The sequence below is a fragment of the Ambystoma mexicanum genome, chromosome 3p (genome assembly GCF_040938575.1).
Source record: "Ambystoma mexicanum isolate Mex_15411 chromosome 3p, UKY_AmexF1_1, whole genome shotgun sequence".
In the NCBI taxonomy this organism is placed as follows: Eukaryota; Metazoa; Chordata; class Amphibia; order Caudata; family Ambystomatidae; genus Ambystoma; species Ambystoma mexicanum.
Window position 1 is genome coordinate 325190686 of NC_090925.1, and position 20823 is coordinate 325211508.

The following is a 20823-nucleotide window of genomic DNA, read 5'->3' on the forward strand; positions in this document are numbered from 1 at the left end:
GATGGACATGGAAACACTGACACCATTACCACATGGTGGCAGTGTTTCCACTTCCCCATTCCCACTCCACGGGCGTGGGGATTTACAGAATACCGGCTCCAGAATTATCGGCTGTAATGCACCGGTAATTCCAGCAAGTCCGGAGCCGGTAAATCCCCACGAGTCCCGCGGCAGACTGCCGGTTTTACCAGCACGGCTACCGCCGGACTCGTAATGAGGCCCATTGTGTGCTTGGTTTAGAACGTTACAAATGTAAGTAAAGTCAATTTCACTTTACTGCTCTGGGAAACAGTAATTTATCCCAGAGAAGGTATTTAAACCTTGGGGAAATCTGAAAGACTTCCCTGTGTCACTGCAATGAAGGTGCTGTGTGACACAATGTAAGATGATGCCTATGGAGTTTGTCAGACTGCACAACCAAAAGAAACACAAAATCACATGAAAATACATGGGGGGAAAAGGAGTCTCAATCTCTGCAGGTTAAGAAAATCAAGTCCTCACAATCCAGCAAAGTTGCTGGGGGTCTCTAAGGTAGAGGGAATTAGCACATTTCTGAGAATTCTCCCTAACAATTGTAAGGGAGAGAAGTAGGGTTTTGACACAGGACGGTGGTGGACTATTGATTTACATCGACATTGTGACAGCACCCTAGTATTTTAGTTGAGGCAGGGAAACCCCTATTACAGATCGGGAACGTTTGTTGTCTTCTTTTTTCTGAATCAATTAAAGTGTACAGCAACCTCTCAGCCACCTGTGTGCCAGTCTCCTCATTTTGCACCCTTACAGTGGGTAGAACAGCATATGCAAAAATGTTATATAGAGCCAGGGACTCTTGCTCCATAGTTGGTAGCAGCTTGCAACAATTGTGACAGTCGTGCAGGTGCATTTGTGCAGAAGCATTTCTAATTCCAAATTGGTGTATCGTGATCTAATATGTAAAAATGCAACAGTCTACCAGCGTGTCATGCCTTGAGATGGCACTCTACAGGTCTCTGTCAGATTGTAGGTGTGGTGTCTGCAGGACCTTTTCCAGTCACAAGTATTATCTGTTTTTTGTTTCCAGAGGGTGTGTGGGTCTCAAAAGCTACCATTGTCATCAATCGAAGCTTCTGAGCCACTGATACTTACTGGGACATGTACAGTGTCACTGTCTAAAGGTTTGTTTCCAATAGCTTCCTGAATGTAAACCACAATCTATAATCTATAAAGAGGATAGTCCACTGACAAAGCGCTCGTTTTAGAAGTAAGACAACGCAGAGCAACACGGGTTCGATACACAGTCCTGCGGTTAGAGGCTGGACTCCGGCATTGAAGCGCGATATAAAAACACAATTTAATTTGAATGACAATAGTTATAATATTACCGGCGCACACTGCCCTCTTGTGGTCAGCTATGACCAATGCACAGTTAGTGTGCATCTGTTAAACGGATGACAGGAAGACAGGTCAGCCCTCAGCACCGAGATAGGATTTTAAAATCCAACTACTCTGATTGGGTGGCTTGGCTATGTGCTTTCATCTCTCTGCACGGTTAGATGGATACAATTGCTTGAAAGCACATAACATACACTTGCGTTCTGAAAGTGCCATTGGCTCGGCTGCATACGGGACCCTACAATATTCCCTTCACCACTCCCTCCCAGACTCTAGAAATTCCTATAGAATATAGCCTTCAAGAAATCCTTACTTGATGGACAGAAGTCAAGCTCCTTCAAGGGATTCCTTATTTGAGAACATTAGAAGTCTCTTGAACCAAATTTATCTTAAGTGAATGGGGTATCATTTTAGAGGTGTGTTAGATTCCCAACCTGTGGCCACTACAAGATGCATTCTAGCACATCAAAGTCAATAGTTTCCATCATGGACTTGTTATTAATCAAAAACACATGAATATCTCTGCAGAGGTGAGGGTTCTCGGAACACATTGCACTGAGAAAAATATCTATTTGAAAAAGTGAAATGATGCCAGCTAAATTCTAAAGACTCATTTATCCATAAATGTTGCTTATACTTACTCCCTAAAGAGAAAAGCAAGAAGGGCACTCTTTTTCAGTATGTTTTTGATTGCTGGAAAAAATAGAAGTAATAAGGAACAAGTTACTTACCTGTAACTATTGTTCTCCAGCATGGGTCTGGCATGGACACATGTGCTCATGAATATTCCCTGTTGTCAGGCAGAGAAACCTCCGTAAAAGAAAAAACAGTTTCACTTTCACTTACAAACTGTCTTTCTCCTTTAAACCAGTCACTGAGCTCTGGGTCATATTGCCCCCAGCTAATGACTGCCCTGTCCCAAAGCCCGTCCACTGGCAGCCATCTTTAGATTTGGTAAGCATGTACAGTATGACCAGAAGAGCAGCAGAGAGCACAGCGGGAGGGTTCGCATGTGAATCCATACCAGACCCATGCTGGAGAACAATAGTTACAGATAAGTAACTTGTTGGTTCACCAGCATGGGGTCTGGCATGGATTCACATGCTCATGAATAAATAGCAGTACACCATTCCACAACCACAGGAGGTGGCAAGGCTCAACAGAAGCAATTACTCTGACATCTGGAACAGGCTCACCTTCAAGCAAACAAGTTACATAGCACTGTTAGGCCGACCCTGGACTCCTCCCTGGAATCCCTGTTGTTGCAGTAGAATCTTGTGAAGGTATGGGTGAACCTCCACGTAGCAGCCCTGCAGATGTCCAGCAGGGGCACACCAGACAGGAACGCCGTTGTTGCATCAATTGCTCTGGTGGAACGGGCTCTGGGACGGCCGGGCAGAGGTCGGTTTGCCAACCGATGACAGTGTGTGATACAGCCGGAGAGCCACATGGAGATGGAAGCCTTGGACAAGGCCTTCCCATGGTTCACAGGACCAAAGTTCACAAACAGTTGAGACGTCTTCCGGAAACTGCGTGCCACATAGAACCTCAGAGCACGAGCCACATCCAGCGAGTGCAAAGTCCTTTCAGCAGGCGACAAAGGTTTCGGAAAGAACACAGGCAGCACCAAGGTCTCATTGAGGTGTAATTCTGACTGAACCTTGAAGGAGAGGTGCATGCGCAGCACCACGCTTGTGTTGTGAACAGTCAGATAAGGCTGTTTGCAGGATAGGGCCTGGATCTCACCCACCCTCCTGGCAGAGGTGATGGCCATGAGGAAGGCTGTCTTCCATGAAAGGAACTTGAGAGGGGCCTTATGCATAGGCTCAAAGGGGGCCCCCATGCGCCTACGCAGTACCACATAGAGTTCCCACGTGGGGCAGGATCCTTCACCGGCAGGAACGATCGAAACAGTCCTTTCAGTTCCTTGACGAGACGCTGGGTCCAAAGAGAAGAGCATCCTGGAGACCTGGTGTAGCGGGAGATAGCTGCCAGATGCACCTTGGTAGAGGCATGCGCCAGCCCCACTTTGGCCAAGGGCAACAAGTACGGCAGAATCTGCAGGGCTGTGACCCTCCGAGGGTTTATGTTGAGTCTGGCTCCCAGGAACAGTGCGTTCTGTGATGGTATCGAGCAGGACTTTGGAAAGTTGACGAGAACCCCCAATCCGTCAGCAGCCAGACGGTAATGTCAGTGTGTTCGATGGCCATTTCTCTTGACCTGGCCCTGATGAGCCAGTCATCGAGGTACGGGTACAGGTATCTCCCCTGTAGACGCAGGTGGACCGCCACTGGTGCCAGGCACTTCATAAACACCCTGGGCACTGACTTCTGTCCGAAGAGGAGGGCCGTGAATTGATAGTGCTTTCCCTGCACTACAACGCTCAGGAATTTTCAATGTTTTTCGTGAATGGGGACATGGAAGTAAGTGTCCTCCAGGTCCAGCAACATCAGTCTACTTCCTCCAGTTGGCCGAGCATGTGCTGAAACGTGACCATCCTGAATTTCTGGGACTTGAGGTATTTGTTGAGGCGCTGCAGGTCTAGAATGGGCCTCCAGCCCCTGATCTTCTTCTTTACCAAGAAATATCTGGAGTAGACTCCGGAGCTGCTTTGGAACCAGTTCTATCGCCCTTTTTCTTACCATGGCCCGTACTTCCTGCAGGAGCTGAGGGATGCGCTGCTCCTGCCGGGCCACCGGCGGCATCCGCAGACACTTTCATTGGAATTCCAGAGTGTGTCCGTGGGCAAGAGTGTCCAGCACCCACTGTGGTGCAAGGGTGGGGGCCAGACATCCTGGCTGGTTCAATCTTGCTTCAGGGACTGCGTGCCACCTTGGGAGCGACGACGTCGGCCACCTCCTCCAAAAGCCTTGGAGCAGCCACTGTATACCTCCTGGGACGTGGATCAGGAGGGCTGGCGGTACGAAGAGAATCCCCCGCGGAAGCCCTTTGAGGACCTGTCGGATTTTCCTCCTGAGGCACGAAAGGAAGGACGGTGTTGCTGAAGCATGCCCAGGGCACGAGCTGTCTCTGTGTCGATCTTGTCGACGGCCTTCCCAAAGAAATTGTCCCCGTCAAAAGGCATGTCCAGCACCCTCGTCTGGAGCTCATGACGGAAGTTGGTGGCTTTCAACAAGCCATGATGATGGAGGCAGGCACTGTTCCCCATCTGGCGAAACCCTGTGTCCGCGATGTCCAGGGCCACATGGATGACATGGTCCGATGCCACCTCGCCCTCCTGGAGGATCTCCAGCGCCTCAACTTGCTTGTCGTCGGGTAGAAACTCCAGCAGCGGGGCCATCTTATACCACAGCTCCCTCTCGTATCTGGTCAGGATTGCAAGTACGTTAGCTTCCTTAACTGTCGTCGCCGCTGAGTAGATAATTTTCCTACCCATGGCATCTAACTTCTTCCCTTCGCTGTCCGGAGCGACGGAGGCTGAAGACGTTGGGTTAGATGACTTCTTTCCAGTTGCCACTGAGACCACTGAGTCCGGAGAAGTCTGAAAACGTAGGCACTTGGGTGCAGACTCCGGCACCCAGTACTTTTTCTCCAGCCTATCCCTCTTCAAAGTGGCCGAGGCCGGGTTTCTCATCAACGCCAGGCCCTCGTCCCAAATGTCGTCCAGGAGAGGCAACGCTAGAATGGTCTTTCTTTTAGTTTCACACCGTTGTTAAAGGAAACCTTCCTTCTTGGTCTCTTCAGGGCTCTTCAGCTGATGCCAGAACGTTCTGGCTACCATGGCATGGAACGACCCCACTTCGTCCGGGGGAGAAGCCCTCAGTGGTGGAGAAACGCTGCTGTTGTCGTCCGTGTCCGTAGTCGCTGTGTCCGCATGTGCGGTGGCTGATGCGGTGGTGTAGGGTGCCGTCTACTCTTTTTTTCGCCGAGGGCTGGCCCAGTTACGCTAGGGCCAGAGCCGGAGGCACCATCGGCATCCTCACCTGGATTTCCGACACCAGGGTTGAGAGGGTGTCCAGCGACGTCCCTTGGAGAGGGAGTAGGTTTGCTGGGCACAGCGCCCTCGTCGGCATTTCCACCCTCGTCGTCCCCCTCTGCGTTTCCGCTGTCGTCGTGCCACACGTCCCCTGGGACTGTTTGAAAGGACACCAGGTCCTGGATCACGGTTGAGGCCTCCTCCCCTCCCCCCCTTTTTTTACACGCTGAGGGGTCGGTCTCGGGCTTAGGGATGGCATCCTCTTCTCCGGCATCTTCCCCACTGGCTTCGCCGAGGCCTCCCGCTTCGGGGGAAGGGATACTCTAGGCACCGCTGGGCCCCCTGGACCGGGTCAGCCCCATTTGCCTGCGAGAGGGTAGCTGCCAACTGCTCGATCGTCGAGGATGGCCTCGCCTGGGCCTTCAGGGGTAGGTCTGACACATTTCCCTGCGCCTTGGTCTTCTCCGGCTTCTCCCGCAGCTTCCCTGGGTTAGCCGACTTCCTCTTCGAGGAGGAGCTGGAGCGATGACTGGAGATGTTGGCAGACTGTGAAGATGAGCGCACCCTGCCCATCGCGGGACCCGCTTGCGCGGCGACCCCAACGGAAATGGGGTCGCAGTGCTTGACCTGTTCTTGGGCCACCATGGGTTGGAGCGACCTCAAAGGACTTAGAAGCCCGCTCCTTGGACCGGGCTGTCCTGGGTGAGGCATGCCCCTGCTTGCCGCACAGGTTAGAGGCCTTGCCGTCGAGCCACGCTGCCAACCTACTGTGACGATCATTGATGGTCTGCTTGGAAAAACCAAGGCAGATTGCACAATCCGCTTCCCTGTGGTCCGGATGGAGACAGTAGAGGCACTGGAGGTGTTTGTCTTCCACAAACACGTTTCTCAACCCGCAGTTAGAGCAGAGTTTGAAGAGAGATCCTCCCTCCTTCTTCTCCTCCGACATGCAGTGTAGGCCCAAAGGCTTTTTGGAATCTTCAATGAAACTGACTATTCTTGCCCTTGAGGGGCATTGAAGACGGCGACAAATGGATCCCTGCTTGCCGGTCAAGGATCAAAAGAGCACACTGGCTCAATTGACCAAAAATAGAACTTTTTATCGAAAAAAGTGCAAAAATGTAGAAAAGCTCACAGAGCAAAACATGAGAACTCCCAACACTTGAACGTGCAGTAAAAATCTGAAGATGGCTGCCACAGGAGGGGCTTAGGGAGAGAGCAGTCATTGGCTGGGGCAGTATGACCCAAAGCTAAGTGATTGGTTTAAAAGAGAAAGACAGTTTGTAAGTGAAACAGTTTTTTTCTTTCACGGAGGAGTCCCGGCCTGACGACTGGGAATATTAATGAGCATGTGAATCCATGCCAGACACCATGCTGGAGAACTAGGATGCGCAAGTGAGCACAACAAAGATGATACACACACTACACCCATACCTTACACAATCCCAAGGCCCCTCTGCTAACACAATCTCCCATGGTCAGGATAGACCCATATACTTCTGTAGGATCTGTGAAGTTAAAGATACTGGGACGGAGAAGATGCTTAAAAACCCTAGGGATTTGCCTGATCCAAGTACTGAGACCAGGTGGAGCTTACCAAATATAAAGGAAACTGAAGGACTTTCTGTCTACTCCTTCAGCCCGCGACAAACCCAGAGAGTTTCAAATTGTGTGCAAGAAAGACGAACCATGCGGAGTGACGGACAGAGACAAAGAGCTGTGGAGATCCCCAGGGGGTCACGCAGGAAACAACCTCCCTGCCAGCTTTGAAGAACCATGTGATGGCACGGCTCTTAGAAGCAGCATGCAGAGAGGCAAACGGTGGACCCGAACAGCCAACAAGGCGAGGGAAAAGGAACGCTGGTGCTGCCGTGCAGACGCCCGATCCCAGGAAAGGACCTGAGAGCTACCTAGCCCCAGTAACAGGTACAGGAATGATCAGTAGGCCTGGTAGGGACACTGTGCAAGCTGCAAGAAGGCTCTGCACCAGAGTATGCTTGCTTTGCCCAGTGGCGTCACAAAAACCACTGACCACCAGAGAAGGGTCTGGGACCCACATCGAGAAGCAAGGCATCTCCCTCACACCAGTACTTGGCGGGAGAGTGAGCCAAGGGAGCTGAGCCAGGGAGTGAGAGAAGCTGGCGTCTGGGACCCAAACCAGGAAGTGAGGTATCTTCCTCACAGTCCCATTTGGCAGGAGAGTGAACCAAGTGGGTCAAACAAAAGGAGAAGCCAGGGTCAGGGACCCAAAATCCACATACAGCACGAGTTTTCTTCCTCGTCTCAGTATTTGGAAAAGAGAGTTCTGATGCTTGTGAACCTGCTTAGAATCACATACTGTGCAAATAGTCCGACATCTAGTGGTAATCGCAGAGTATTGCATCTTTCTTTTGAAGATCGAAAGGGGACATCGACATGGGCATGACGGTACCACTATCCCTAACGTGACGTGCAGGGTACCCAAAATCCCTCACGCGTCGAAGTCCCTCAGATTTTTTTTTCCGCCCAACTAGTTGGTCGTCTTATGCAGAGCTTGCAAGAGTTAATATTGCTTTCCTTGTCCCACGACCTACGATCGTCTAGTCTCCTGACTACTTCTTTTTGATGGCTGCCTCATGGGCTTCCTGCCGTCAAAGACATCCACAACTGCTCGGGGCCCTGGGTTTATTCTTCTTCAAGAATGCATTTCCTTTTCCCTTCTATTTCCCTATTTGGTCTGGCTGCCGTCACCCTCTGCTATGGTGCCCATCGCGTAATGGTAAGTTCCCTTGGAAGGCAACCCACCGCCATTGCAATCAGTGTCTACCTCGAGACCACAACGAGCGTGCATGCAAGTCCTGCAAGCTTTTTTGACCCAAGATGTTGAAGGACAGCGGACTAAATGCTGGGCGGCCTACGCAATGCACGCCGAAAGCCATTGCCCCGTTGGCGCCGTCGCATCAGATGACGAGGAATCCATCAGCAGCCATGGCTCAGAACTGGAAGCATCGATCTTTTGGCAGAACCGTCGGGTCCCCAGATGCCTGTCCCCAGCCCTGACAGACAGGCCACCGGCTCTGTTATGGGGAGTTCACACCCCGGCGACAAAGGCACACACGTATCACTAAAACCCAAACACACAACCCCTTAGGCCTCCTCTACAGAGACGTCAAAGAAGCGCATAACGCCAACAGGCCTACTGAAAACCACTATGGCACCTTCTGAATCTTGTGGTTCGGCATCCTCCATGCAACCGTCTTCGTGGCATGCGACTGGGCTTTCCTCTGGTAAGGGCGTTCCCCCAAAAAACACACAGTTGCTGACACACCGCAAGCACCTAAGACTTCGGTGGAGTCGTCGACCGCAACAACGCCGGCACGCGCGTTGAGACCTTCCATTCAGCCTCCAAAAATATGCGAGAGTCTCACGGCTATTATTTCGGCAGTTGCAGAACACATTCTGAAGCCCCCCAGCCTCTCTCAAAGGCTTTATCAGGATAATCACCCCCTTCTGACCAATCTTTTCCACCTCCAGAGCTTTCTGCATCTTCCCTGTGGACTACGGAGAGATTTGAAAATTATATGGACAAAATGGCCCAATTTATAGATTATTCAGACAAATCTATCACTCCCGAAAGACCTAGGTAAGAGGACTCCTGCCCCATTCCACATAAATGGCAGAAAATTATGATTTCTGCACAAAGCCACCAAGAGGATATCTTGGATTTATCAGAGCAGGAGGATATCCATCCATTTGCTCAGGACACATCTGACCAAGACCCAGACTGGGATCAGGATCAGTCAGGGAATCAGGGCCCTTGGTTATTACCTACACACACCCCTGACCCGGACATCATTGGTCTAGATCCACCTTCTTCACCTCCACAAAGGGAGCCGTCACCTGTGGATGACCAAATGTTATTTAACGCCATTTTAACGCCATTTTAAAGAGAGCGGACGTTCATTTTGAGATCGCTACACTTGAGGCAGTCCATGACTCTGACTTTGTGGAAAATATTCTCAAGGAGAAGCCTCCCACTAGTCAGGCTATCCCCTTACTCAATTAAATAAAGAAGTGCCTAGCTCCTTCTTTGTTGTTATCATCCCTTACACGGGCAGTCAACCCTCTGGTTGAAAAACTATTCCGCTCTTCTCCATCTGACCCACTGTACATACAGGGTCATGCAACACCGGACTCCATGGTGGTTACAACCACTAGGAAGAGGGAAGGGGTGGCGCACAATATATAGAAAAATACTCTGGACGCTGCTGAGACTGCTGGACGCACCCTAGCCCAGGGGACAATGTTAGGGAGAATTCTCATAAATGTGCCAATTCCTCCCACCTTCGAGCCCTCCAGCTCTTTTGCTAAACTTTGGGACTTGAACTTTTTAATTCTGTGTGTTTTACTTGTGTGTTCTTTGATTATGGAGTTTTTAGACGACTCCATAGCCATCATCTTTTCATGTGTGTCACACAGAACCCTCAGTGCAGTGACAAAGGGAAGCCTTTTAGGCTGTCCCAAGGTTTAAATACCTTCTCTGGGATAAACTACTGTTTCCCAGAGAAAGTAAAGTTAAATTGACTTTACTAGTCTTTGTAAATTCCTAGACCCAGCACACCCTATCTTACAATAGAGTGCTGGAGGGGGTTACCTAGTATCCTCTATGTCTAGAAACTCATGTAGCAGTCAAATGATACCCTTTCCAATCGAAATGGCTGGTGGCAGTGGTTTTACAACAAACTACCAGACCTTTTCCCTGACCGCGAACACCGGTAGGTAAAAATCGCAGGAGCCATGTTTTTCAAGATGCCGCCTAAACACCCTTTGTTTAAAAAGGTCCCGGTCTTCTTTTTTCGCCATTTCTTTTTGGAAAGGTCCTTCTAGGGTTTGTCTCTGTGCGCCAAACCAGGTTTGGTCATTTTGTTTCTGTGCCTTTGGCGTGCTTCAGGACTGAAGCCCGCCTCTGGCGCCCGAGTGTCTGGGGTGGGCAGGAAGTGAGGGAGGTGCCCGAAACTCCCTATGCTTTGTTTCCTAGGAGACCCAAATGCACTCTGCCATGATTGGCTGGCTGACTGTCCAGCAAGGACAGCCACCCTGCTGGGTGAGTGGCAGCTAGGCTTGAATGAATGGGAGAAAACTGTTTAAAAGGCGAGTCTCTTGGACTGAAAGGCAGAGTCGACCACTGGAACGAAAGAACCGAAGAAGAGCTGGAAGAGGACGGCTGCTGCAACTACTGGACCACTGGTTTGCCCGGTGGAGCCCTGCTGCAGGTCCGAATCACCAAGTTCATCTCGACAGAGAAGCCCCTTCAAGGATGACTTCTTCCTTTGAGTTGGTGGGACTAGTCAACTCGTAAGCCACCTGGATACCATTCTCAGAGCTGCTTAGGATTAACCACAGGGGAAGGACACCAGCTTTGTGCTTGAAGAACAGCAACCGGAATCGAAGATTTACCAATTTGCCAGCTTTTGTGACTTGTCCCTGTAAAGTGCAAGAGTCACCCGACGTCCTGCCTCTTGTCCCCACGACTGAGGCTCAGGAACAGCGACATCTGCAGGAACTGCCAGGAACAGAAGTCTTCAGCTGCATCTTTTTCTTCAATATAAGGTACTGTGAAAACCTGACGCGAGAACTTAACTCTCACCGCGAAAGTTTGTGGTACTTTGGCAACTTGCAGGCCTAGTCAGCTTGTGACCCGACATACAAACCTTTCTTCCGTGAACTACTTCTAAGGACCGTGGGAAAGACTTTTCCGTTTTAAATACCAGAACCGCTATTACTTATCCAAGACACTAGCCCATTGACTTTGGCCTACCTATTGCATTGAATCAACTCCTCTGATGAACTCAAACTATTTGCACTGTTTTAGAGTGCTGTAATATTTGTTTTATTAACGTATGCCTTTTTGCTCCTACTTCAATGCTATTTTGCTCCTACTTCAAGGGAGCTCAACTGCTTAGTAATTAGTATTGTAGTACACTTTGTGTGATATTGGTTGCCTCATTTAGTGAATGGTTTATAAATGATTGTGTAATAAATTAATAATTGTTTTACCAAGACACCTTGAGTATAAGTGTCTATCTGAATACCTGTCATTGTAGACCTTTGTGTAACACCCTTACAAGCTCACATTCCCTCTTGAGACAAGCCTGGCTGCTCAGCTTGCTACCAAAAACTGTGTGGTACAGACTTATACCAAAGGTTTGTTTTACTTACACCTGTAGTCATAGTTGTGTGTATTGGTCCCAGGGGTACTGCATACAAACTCTGCCTAACAGACGTTACTTAAGAGACACAAAGCACTCTTAAACCAGAAACTCAGGCCGCTCCTATTAATAAACCTGTTGAGGACTCCAACCTCTTTGTTAAAGATGTCGATGATGCCCTGGAGACTGCCAAGAAGGAGCACGAAACGCTGAAATCAATCAGCCAGATCACGGCCAAGCCCTTCCCTTCCGCTAGCGTGGAGGCTTGAACTCCCGCTGTTACTTTAGTGGACAATCTTTCTCCTAGTCCCGCCATGAACAAAATGGTTCTGGAAGTAACCCCTGGTCCTCCTGCCAAGGCTCTTCCAGTAACAGCCAGTATCAACACAGAGGTCCTCGTAGAGGCAGGAAATCTACTCCTAGAGGCTCCCATGCCTCCACCTCAAAGTGACTCGTCAATTTGGGTCCCTTCCCATGCCACCCCAGTCAGGGATGGCTTGTTATCATTTATCCATACCTGGGAGGGGATCACATCAGACCAGTGGGTGTTAAAGACCGTCACCCATGGTTACTGCATTGAGTTTCACCGACCACCTCGATACCACCCACCGAAGAGCAGACGCCTGTCACCAGAACACCTGCACATTCTGCTGGAAGAGGTTCAAGTTCTTCTGGAAAAGGGTGGCATAGAAGTCATCCTCATTCACCAGGTAAACGAGGGTATTTATTCACTGTAATTCCTTGTTTTATTTTATGTTTTTTTATTGTATATGGTTTATTAGAAACCTTTACATATAATTAGATCAACAAAGAGATAAAAAAATAAGATATAAATTGTCCACATAGAATCCTATTAAAAATAAAAGAATGCAACAATCTTTGGAAACATTAAAAACATCATGACATTATAGGAAAAACAGTATTCACATTATATAGAAACAATGTACAATAAGTAATAGCAGTGTCAATGACCATAGAAAAATAGGAAAAAAGGATACATTTAGAACCAGTAGAATTTCAAAACAAAGATCAAATATACATTTGTTTCACATATTTTTTTTTGTTTTATTCTTTCAAAGTAGAATATATGTCAGAACCTACAAACAAGGTACTTTCAAATCTAGAGATTCAATGATTTAATGAAACCCGAAAGAGCCAACCCTCCCCGAGTATTCTGAATTTCAAGACAGCGTTTCCATATAAGATCATCATCCATCATAGCTAAATTCACTGCTAGGGATCACAGGTACTTTACTCTCAGACCCTGTAATGGAGCACACTCAACCACAAGGTGTCTTAAGGACTCCAGTTTCTCCGTACAGAACCTGCAGCCAACTGAGTCTGCCAAAATTAAGGATCTCATCAGTAATATTTCCCTAGTAAGTAATAAGTTCCACCAGGCCCATAATAGGATACCTCTGTGGAAGCGATTTGGGAATTGAAGCGTGATCTCAGTTAATAAGCCTCTGCGTCTATGTTCATGGGCTAGATGACTTAGGGACGGATATAAGTGGAAGGCATCAATGGTCTGGATCTAATCAAAATCAAACAAATCTTGCTTAGCCTTCATAGTGTTCGAGATTCAAGTTTCCAGAGTCACACCAATCTCATTTAGAACCTATTCTGATCTAATTTTAAAAAAGACTTAGTACTCAGGAATGATCAAGATTTCTGTCCATAAATTGGGATAACAAGTCTCAAATTAGAGCCTTCATTTTTTAGTACAAGGAGAGACCGGCCCATTGCACCCGTGCCCACAAAGACACAATGCCCAATTCAAAGCGGATGGCTGATAACGGCACCACGTTGGGGACCCCAAGTATTCTCCTCCATAGTTTCCCCTCAATTCTGCTCAAGGTTTTACAGATATTATCAGATTTTAATTCTAGCCCATAGATTAATTTTGGGACAATTTTTCCTTCATAGAACATCATTGCGGGTTTGAGGGTGAATCTTACTAATTTTCAGCCAATCTTCACAATCTGAGCTTCTAATAGATTTACCTTATGGATAAGGGCCTCAGTTACTATCTTAGATCCCCTGTATGCAGAGAAAGTAAAGCCCAGCTATCTAGCTGTATCCGGAAAATTGAGGGACATACCTCCAACAGAGCACATAGATACTTTAGATTGTGCCTTCGCTTTTCTAAAACACAGGATCTTCATTTTAGTAGGATTGATAACCAGTGCATTGTCCTTAGCTTAATTCTCAAACTTGTTCAGTGATCTCTGATGCCTGACCTTGGTCAGATCAAACATAAGCAGGTCGTCTGCATAGGCAAGCCATACAATTTTATCTTTACCAATCCTTTGGGAAACTATCCCTTCTTTGGCAGGTGATAGCATAACATCAGAGAAATACTGATTAAATAGCCAGGGGGCCAGGACACAGCCCTATCTCACTCCCCGATAAGATTGTATTCTCCTCGAGATATCCCCATTTTGACTGAGATGGACCTGGATGCCACTGTTATTATATACCCCCACTAACCAGTCTCAGGAGCCCACCAGGCATCCCCCATTTAGCCAGTTTAACCCATGTCGGCCACGATCAACGCAAGCAAATGCGGCCGTCAGATCTATTGAGGCCACGTAGGTACAAACTTGTAGCCAGGCCTCTTCTTGAATACATTTAAGTCCATTAATATTGGTGGAATGCCCTTTTCTGAAGCCAGTCTGGAATTGATCCAGGGGGTGAACTGTAGAGGCCGAATCCTCGAGAGGCGAGAGCAGGAACGCCAAGATGATTTTACAATCAGCGTCAATTAGCGAGATTGGTCGATAATTACTCGGGTTGCTCCTGCCCCCGCACTTGAAGATGGGGATCACATGGGCAGTATTCCAGGAGATAGGTGTAGTCCCAGTACTTAGGATATCTTTACATTCCAAATACAAGAGAGTCGCCCAGATGTTACGCTCATCTTTGAAGGTGTTCTTAGTAAGCCCATTAGGGCGTGGTGCTCAAGATCTCTTGCATTTGTTGATCAGGTGGTGGATGATATTGAGATCCAGTTGGGGTTCCCAGGTGGCAGTTCCTACCTGTTCCGGGATAGTCACATTCGAAATTGATGGTGGCCCAAACCTATCCTCATAGAACTGCACCCAGTCCTGTTCTGATATTGAGTTTCGGGATTGTGTAATTCTGGTCTTGCCAATTGACTAGATGCCAGAAGGCACTAACTTCAGCATTGATCAGAATACCGAGCATCATTCCTGTGTCATGCTGAAGGAGAGAGTGTTTTTAAAGCTTTACAATCGTTTTTATAGGCCTGCCTAGCCTTCCTGATGAGTTCATTATAAGTTGCCTGATCAGAATTGGTGCGACTAATAGATTTTATCTCCCTCTTCAGGCTCTTTTTTGCATCTACTAATTCAATGTTATAGCAATTGGTATGCCTAACTGGTAGTTTACTTGAGTTTCGAGTTCCTGCTGCTAGACCAATTACTAGTGCACCAACAAGCTTCTGAAACTCATTTGCATTTAAGTTAAGTTTCCATTCAAAAGTTGATAGACTGAGTATGTTTCTTATATTTGAGTTCAGAAGACGAATGTTAGTCAGTCCATCAAAGTGCATTACCAGCCATGTTAGGAGTGACTAGTGGCTGTGACTGGAATTCTCTTGTAGCCAAAACCCAATCACAACAGGCAGTCAAGATTGAGTGGTCGCTGCAGTCATTTCTCAGTAGATCAAATGGCTGGCAATGGTTCATAAGCAACGGGTCAACAAAAATATAATCAATGAGGGAAGAGCTAGTGCATCTATGCCATGTGTGCCAATCAAAGGCTGTTTGTGCATCAGCCTTCCTTCCTATTAGGGGCTGTAGTCACCGACCCTCAAGCCCTTCTTTCCATATTTGTCCAAAAGATCTCTTATCAGACTGCCCACCAATTGCCACTTCAAAGTTCCAGAGAGATTGTTGGGATCACAGTCAGCTTTAAGATCACCAGCCATAATGATTCTCCCAGTAACAGTACTCCCAACCCAATCATCAATTACATGGCACACTTTCTCCACAAAAGATTCTAGTTGTGCAATGCCCCAATGCTAGTAGATGTTAATGATTAACATTTTAACCTTATCCTCAATAGAGGAAAGCTCAACTCCCAAGGCACCAAATGGTATTTTGTCCCCATTTAAACCCAAGGAATTCTGTATTGCAATGAGCAGAGCGCCTGATGGCCTGCCGCCAGCACTTTCCTAAGCAGATTGGACAAATACACTAAATCCATCCAGAATAGGGGCAGTAGTCAGCCATGTCTCTTGTAGACATATGCAGTTTGCGAGTCTCCAAATATTCATACAGGACAGGTTTGTAAAAAGGTGGGAATTGCCATGGGTATTCCAAGAGTCTCATAGTTAGCGACAGCTCCTCATAGGCAGCTGCAGTGCCAATTTGCCTTTTATCGGACCAGTTCTTGCCACAATGAAGAGATTATGGTTGCCCAATCCATATAATTGACACCTCCTTCCTTGTACCCAGAAAGGATCTCGTCATGTGCCCTGTGTTAGACCTGCGCTTATCGAACAAGAATGTCAAACCTCAAAAGTTCAGAATGACAACAGTGCAGGAAGTAATCCGACTACTGCTACAGGGGGATTACATGGCCAAATTAGAAATGAAAGATGCATATTTTCAAATTTCAATGTTGCCAGTGCACAGAAAGTACCACAGGTTCATGATAGAAGACACCTACTATCAATTCAAGGTTTTCCCCTTCGGCATTGCCTCAGCTCCTCGGGTGTTCACAAAGGTACTGGCGGAAGAAGCTGCTCACCTGCGCAGGCAGAACATCCCAACCTATCCTTACCTCAACAACTGGCTCATACCAGGGGATTCGTACGGAACATGCCGAACAAATACTCCGAAGACGGTAGATCTCCTCTTAAACCTAGGCTCCTCGATGAAAAGTCCAGCCTTAACCCCAGCCCAATCAAACAGTTTCTGAGGGCCCTTATTTGGACCAAAAACGGCCTTGTCTTTCCTTCCAACAAGAGGGTTCAAAACATGGTCTTCCAGATCCCTCACTATGTAGCCAGTCACAAGGTGACCATACGCAAAACCATGCGACTGTTAGGGATGATGGCCTCTTCCATCTACCTAATTCCACATGCTTGCCTGCGCATGTGCCCCATGCAAGAGTGGCTCTCGAGCCAATTGTGTCAGGCCAGCGGCCAGTGGGACGATCTAGTGGTTGTCTCGGAAGCCCTCGTTCGGTCTCGGTAGTGGTGGTTAAGGGAAAACCCTTTTGTAAGGTAAAACCTTCACCACCCCCGCAGTAGACGCCACTCTCACCACAGACACATCTCTGATGGGGTCGGGGGCTCTCCTCTGTCATCAGGCGGTGCACGGCGTGGTCCCCAGCGGTAGCATTCAATCACATAAACTTGTTGGAACTGCTAGCAGTGTTCAAGGCCATGAAGGCCTTCCAAACACACCTCCACGGGAAAACCGTTCTAGTCCTCACGGACAGTACTATGGTCATGTATTTAAACAAACAAGGGGGCACTCACTCTCTAGAGCTGTCCAAACTGTCCCAGAACATATGGGTGTGGGCTCTCAAACACAAGATGTTCCTCCTGTCACAACATGTTCCAGGGGAACATAATGTACTCAGCAGAGACTTCCCTCTTCCCGTAGAGCAGGGGTGGCGACTGCAGGAGGACATTGTACTCAACGTCTTCGCAGACTGCGGCTTCCCAGAGGTCGACTTGTTCGCCACCCAGGAGAAGGCACAATGCCCAGATTACGCCTCCAGGTACCCTCAGAACCGCTCCAAGCGGAACGGACTCTGAGTAACATGGTAAATTTGTCTACGCTACCTCCCCCCCCCCACGATTCTCGTGCTCGACAGAATAGTGCGCAAGATGCACCAAGAGCCAGTCAGGATGATTCTGGTGGCCCTGATGTGGGCCTGCCAGCCTTGGTTCTCCCATCTCATGGCAATGTCAGTCTCCCCTCCCAGGAAGCTGCCATGCCCTTACAACATGCTGTCTAAATACTATGTTGTAACTCTATATCCATGCCCTCAAACTCTCAACTTAACAGCTTGGCTCCTGAGGTCATAGAGTTCTGGCACCTCCAACTCCCTCAAAGATGTATAGACATACTCAGGGAAGCACAGAAACCTACCACCAGGCATTGCTACTCCAGCAAATGGAAGCACTTTGTCATCTGGTGTAATGGCAAGAAAATAAATCCTATTGAATGCACACCTAAACATAGTGTCCTGTACCTAACCCACCTGTTAAATTCAGGCCTGGCTTTCAATTCTCTAAAAGTCCACTTAGCTGTGCTTTCGGCATACACCACATCCCAGAGCAAGGTTTTGTGGTAGAAGATTCCAGTAATTAAAACATTTATGGAAGGGGTAAAAAGGCTTCATCCCCCTATTTCCAACCGGGCTCCCGGGTGAAACCTGAATGTTGTTCTTACTAGACTAATGGGGCCTCCCTTTGAACCAATGCACAAAGCTACTCACCTACAAGACCGCCTTCCTGGTGGTGATCACATCTATAAGGAGAGATAGTGAACTGCAGGCCCATTCAGTTCAGGACCCATTTGTCATGATTCATAAAGATAAGGTGGTTCTGCACACACACCCACGCTTTGCACCTAAATTTATCTCAAAGATCCATGTAAACTAATCCATAGACCTACCCACCTTTTTCCAGAACCCCACTAACGTGGCGGAAAGAAGCCTCCACACACTAGATGTGAGGAGAGCGGTTATCTATTATCTGGAAATGATAAAGCCACTAAGGAAAACAAACTGGTTCTTCATTTCAGTGCCAGCTGGTAGAGAAAGGGACCCTGTTTTTAAATCTACTATCTCAAAGTGGAACGTAAACTGCATCACACTGTGTTACACTCTTGCCAAGAGGGATCTGCCCTTCATGCCTAGAGTACACTACTCAGGGCACAGGGGCTACCATAGCATTCATTGCAAATGTTCTTCGTGAGTCCATTTGTAAAGAAGCAACCTGGAGTTCTGTACACACCTTTACACAACAATACTGCCTGGATACATATTCTAGGTCTGATTCTCAGGTGGGACAAGCAGTGCTAAAACATCTCTTTGCTACTGTTCCTTCACACTTCCCACCACCATCTGTGGGTACTGCTCGCTATTCTATGCACAGCATGTGATTCTAAGCAGATTCACAAGCATTAGAAGATATGCATTACTCACTGTGATGGTATTTCTGATGATTGTATCTGCTTAGATTCACATGCGCCCACCCCTCCTCCCCTTGTGGAGTAGAAGGAACATAGATATCTTACCCCTTCTCTCTTCTGTACTCACTCGCGTCCACTATAACAGAAAAAAATCAGAGGGACCTCGACGCATGAGGGATTTTGGGTACACTGCACGTCACGTTAGCGATAGTGTTACAGTCAAGCCCATATCAACAACCCCTTTCAATCTTCGAAAGAAAGATGCAATACTCAGCGATTACCACTAGACTATATGCACAGCATGTGAATCTAAACAGATACAATCATCAGAAATGCTATTACAGTGAGTAATGCATGTCATACCAAGTGAGCCCAATCAAATAAGAGAAATTAAGAACAGTGTACTTCTGAGACGAGAGACCAGGAGAAGGGAGTCATTCCCCTGGTAAGCAAAAACTAGGGGAAAGGAGTCATTCCCCCTGGTTGTGCTGAGCTTTGTCTTTTGTGTTGAGACCTGGGGAAAGGAGCTATACCCCTTATCCACCATGAAGAACTGTTTTGAACTTTGCCGTTTGTGTTTTGACAAGGGGAAGGTAGACATCCTCCTTGTATTGTGAACTCTGAGAGTGAGTTAGACCTTTAACTTGGAACTTTATTTTGTGTCTTGGAAAAGGATTGAGAACTGGGGAAGGGAGTCATTCCCCCAGGTAAAGGTTCTATCTTACTGTGGGAACTGTGGTCCGTTGACCAGAAGAAGGGAGCCATTCTTCTTCTAGTCCAAGAAGATCCACTACCACTTTTTAGTTTAGCATTTAGTGTAAGAGACAGAAGTAGGGTTTTGACACAGGACGGTGGGCTTTTGATTTGCACAGACGTTCTGACAGAGCCATTTGTTTTCTTTAGTTGTGGCAGGGCAACCCCTCTTGGGGTTAGGGAAAGCTAGATGTACTCTTTTTTTTTTCTGGTATAATAAAAGTGTATGCCAACAATCATGCCACCTGTGTCAGGCTCCTCCTTCTGCACCCTTGCAAATACCTCAAGGTTTGCGGTATGATCACCATCACCTGCTCTTTTGCCCTGTTAATCACTTATCTCCTATCCACACGTTCTGAGCTTTCTATCATCTTCCCCACTCTTTAGATGATACATTCATCTTCTGGCAAGGTCTAAGGGAGGCAGGCCTTCTCAATGACGTGATCCAAGAGTTTCATCAGGAACTGGTGGAGACGATGAAGGGGATCCAGTTGCGACTACAGGACCCACCCTTACAGCTTCAAGGTAAGAAGAGGAATGACACACTGGAAACGGTTTCACAATGCCAGGACAGAGGATGCAACTTATTGACAGTCTACAAAAAGTGTATTGGGGTTTTTAACACAAATATGGGTCTACTCAAAATGTGGTAGTCGGTTTGATGTACAATGGCCCTTTTTCCCCAGCAGTCTCCCCGGTCTTTCTCCGGCATCACTCAGTCTGTCTATCCAGAAAACTCGCTTCTAGTGGTCCTGCAATTCTGCTGTATGTTGTAAAATGGGCTTGTTTCCTTTTCCCAGACACCTGAGTGTTTGTGAGATTTATCATTTGTATGCTTCATCCCCTCTCCTAGTGAGACCCCCAGCGCTTTTTGCTGGACTTCTGGACCTTTTTTCTGAACTCTTGAATGAGAGGAGCCTTTTTTCACTCATTCATTCTTCTGGGCTCTGTGTTTTGAAACTCTATTCTTTGTATTTTACTTATCCTATGGAGCTTATGTGTCTGGGCAGGCAGGACGTGGGGGAGGAGTTTTCCACCCCCCCTGTCCTTTGTCTGCCAGAGTGCCTGAATGGGACCAGCTCCTACTGGGGGTCTGGCTGTCCTGATCGAACAGCTAAACGCCCCTTTCTGTAAACTGCTGAAGAAGATTGGAAAGGAGCGAGTGCTGGCATTGTATAAAAGGCAAGGCTCCTGGAGTGAAGTCGGCCACTGGAAGCTGAAGTAACTGAAGAAGAAGATGGCCAGAGACGCCTTCAGACCCTTTGCAACACCGTGACGCGACCACTGCTGTCCTGAACCTGTTTTCTGTGCGACCGAGGAACACTGAAAAGGATGACTCCTTCCCTTTAACTGGTGGGTGTTAGGGAGATTTATCATTTTTATGCTTCATCCC

At 47.7% G+C, this 20823-nt stretch overlaps 1 protein-coding gene across 3 annotated transcripts in view; it reads left to right on the forward strand.

Annotated features, from left to right (window-relative positions):
* GMEB2 (glucocorticoid modulatory element binding protein 2) overlaps positions 1-20823 on the forward strand; it is a 374248-nt gene that overhangs the window by 284911 nt on the left and 68514 nt on the right. For 2 of the 3 annotated variants that reach the window (XM_069650898.1, XM_069650899.1), the window contains exon 8: positions 19818-19955. The exons of the other annotated variant lie outside the window; for it this stretch is intronic. In XM_069650898.1, the coding sequence (XP_069506999.1) occupies positions 19818-19955 (138 nt within the window). The remainder of the gene's footprint in view (positions 1-19817; positions 19956-20823) is intronic. 3 annotated transcript variants of the gene reach the window in all.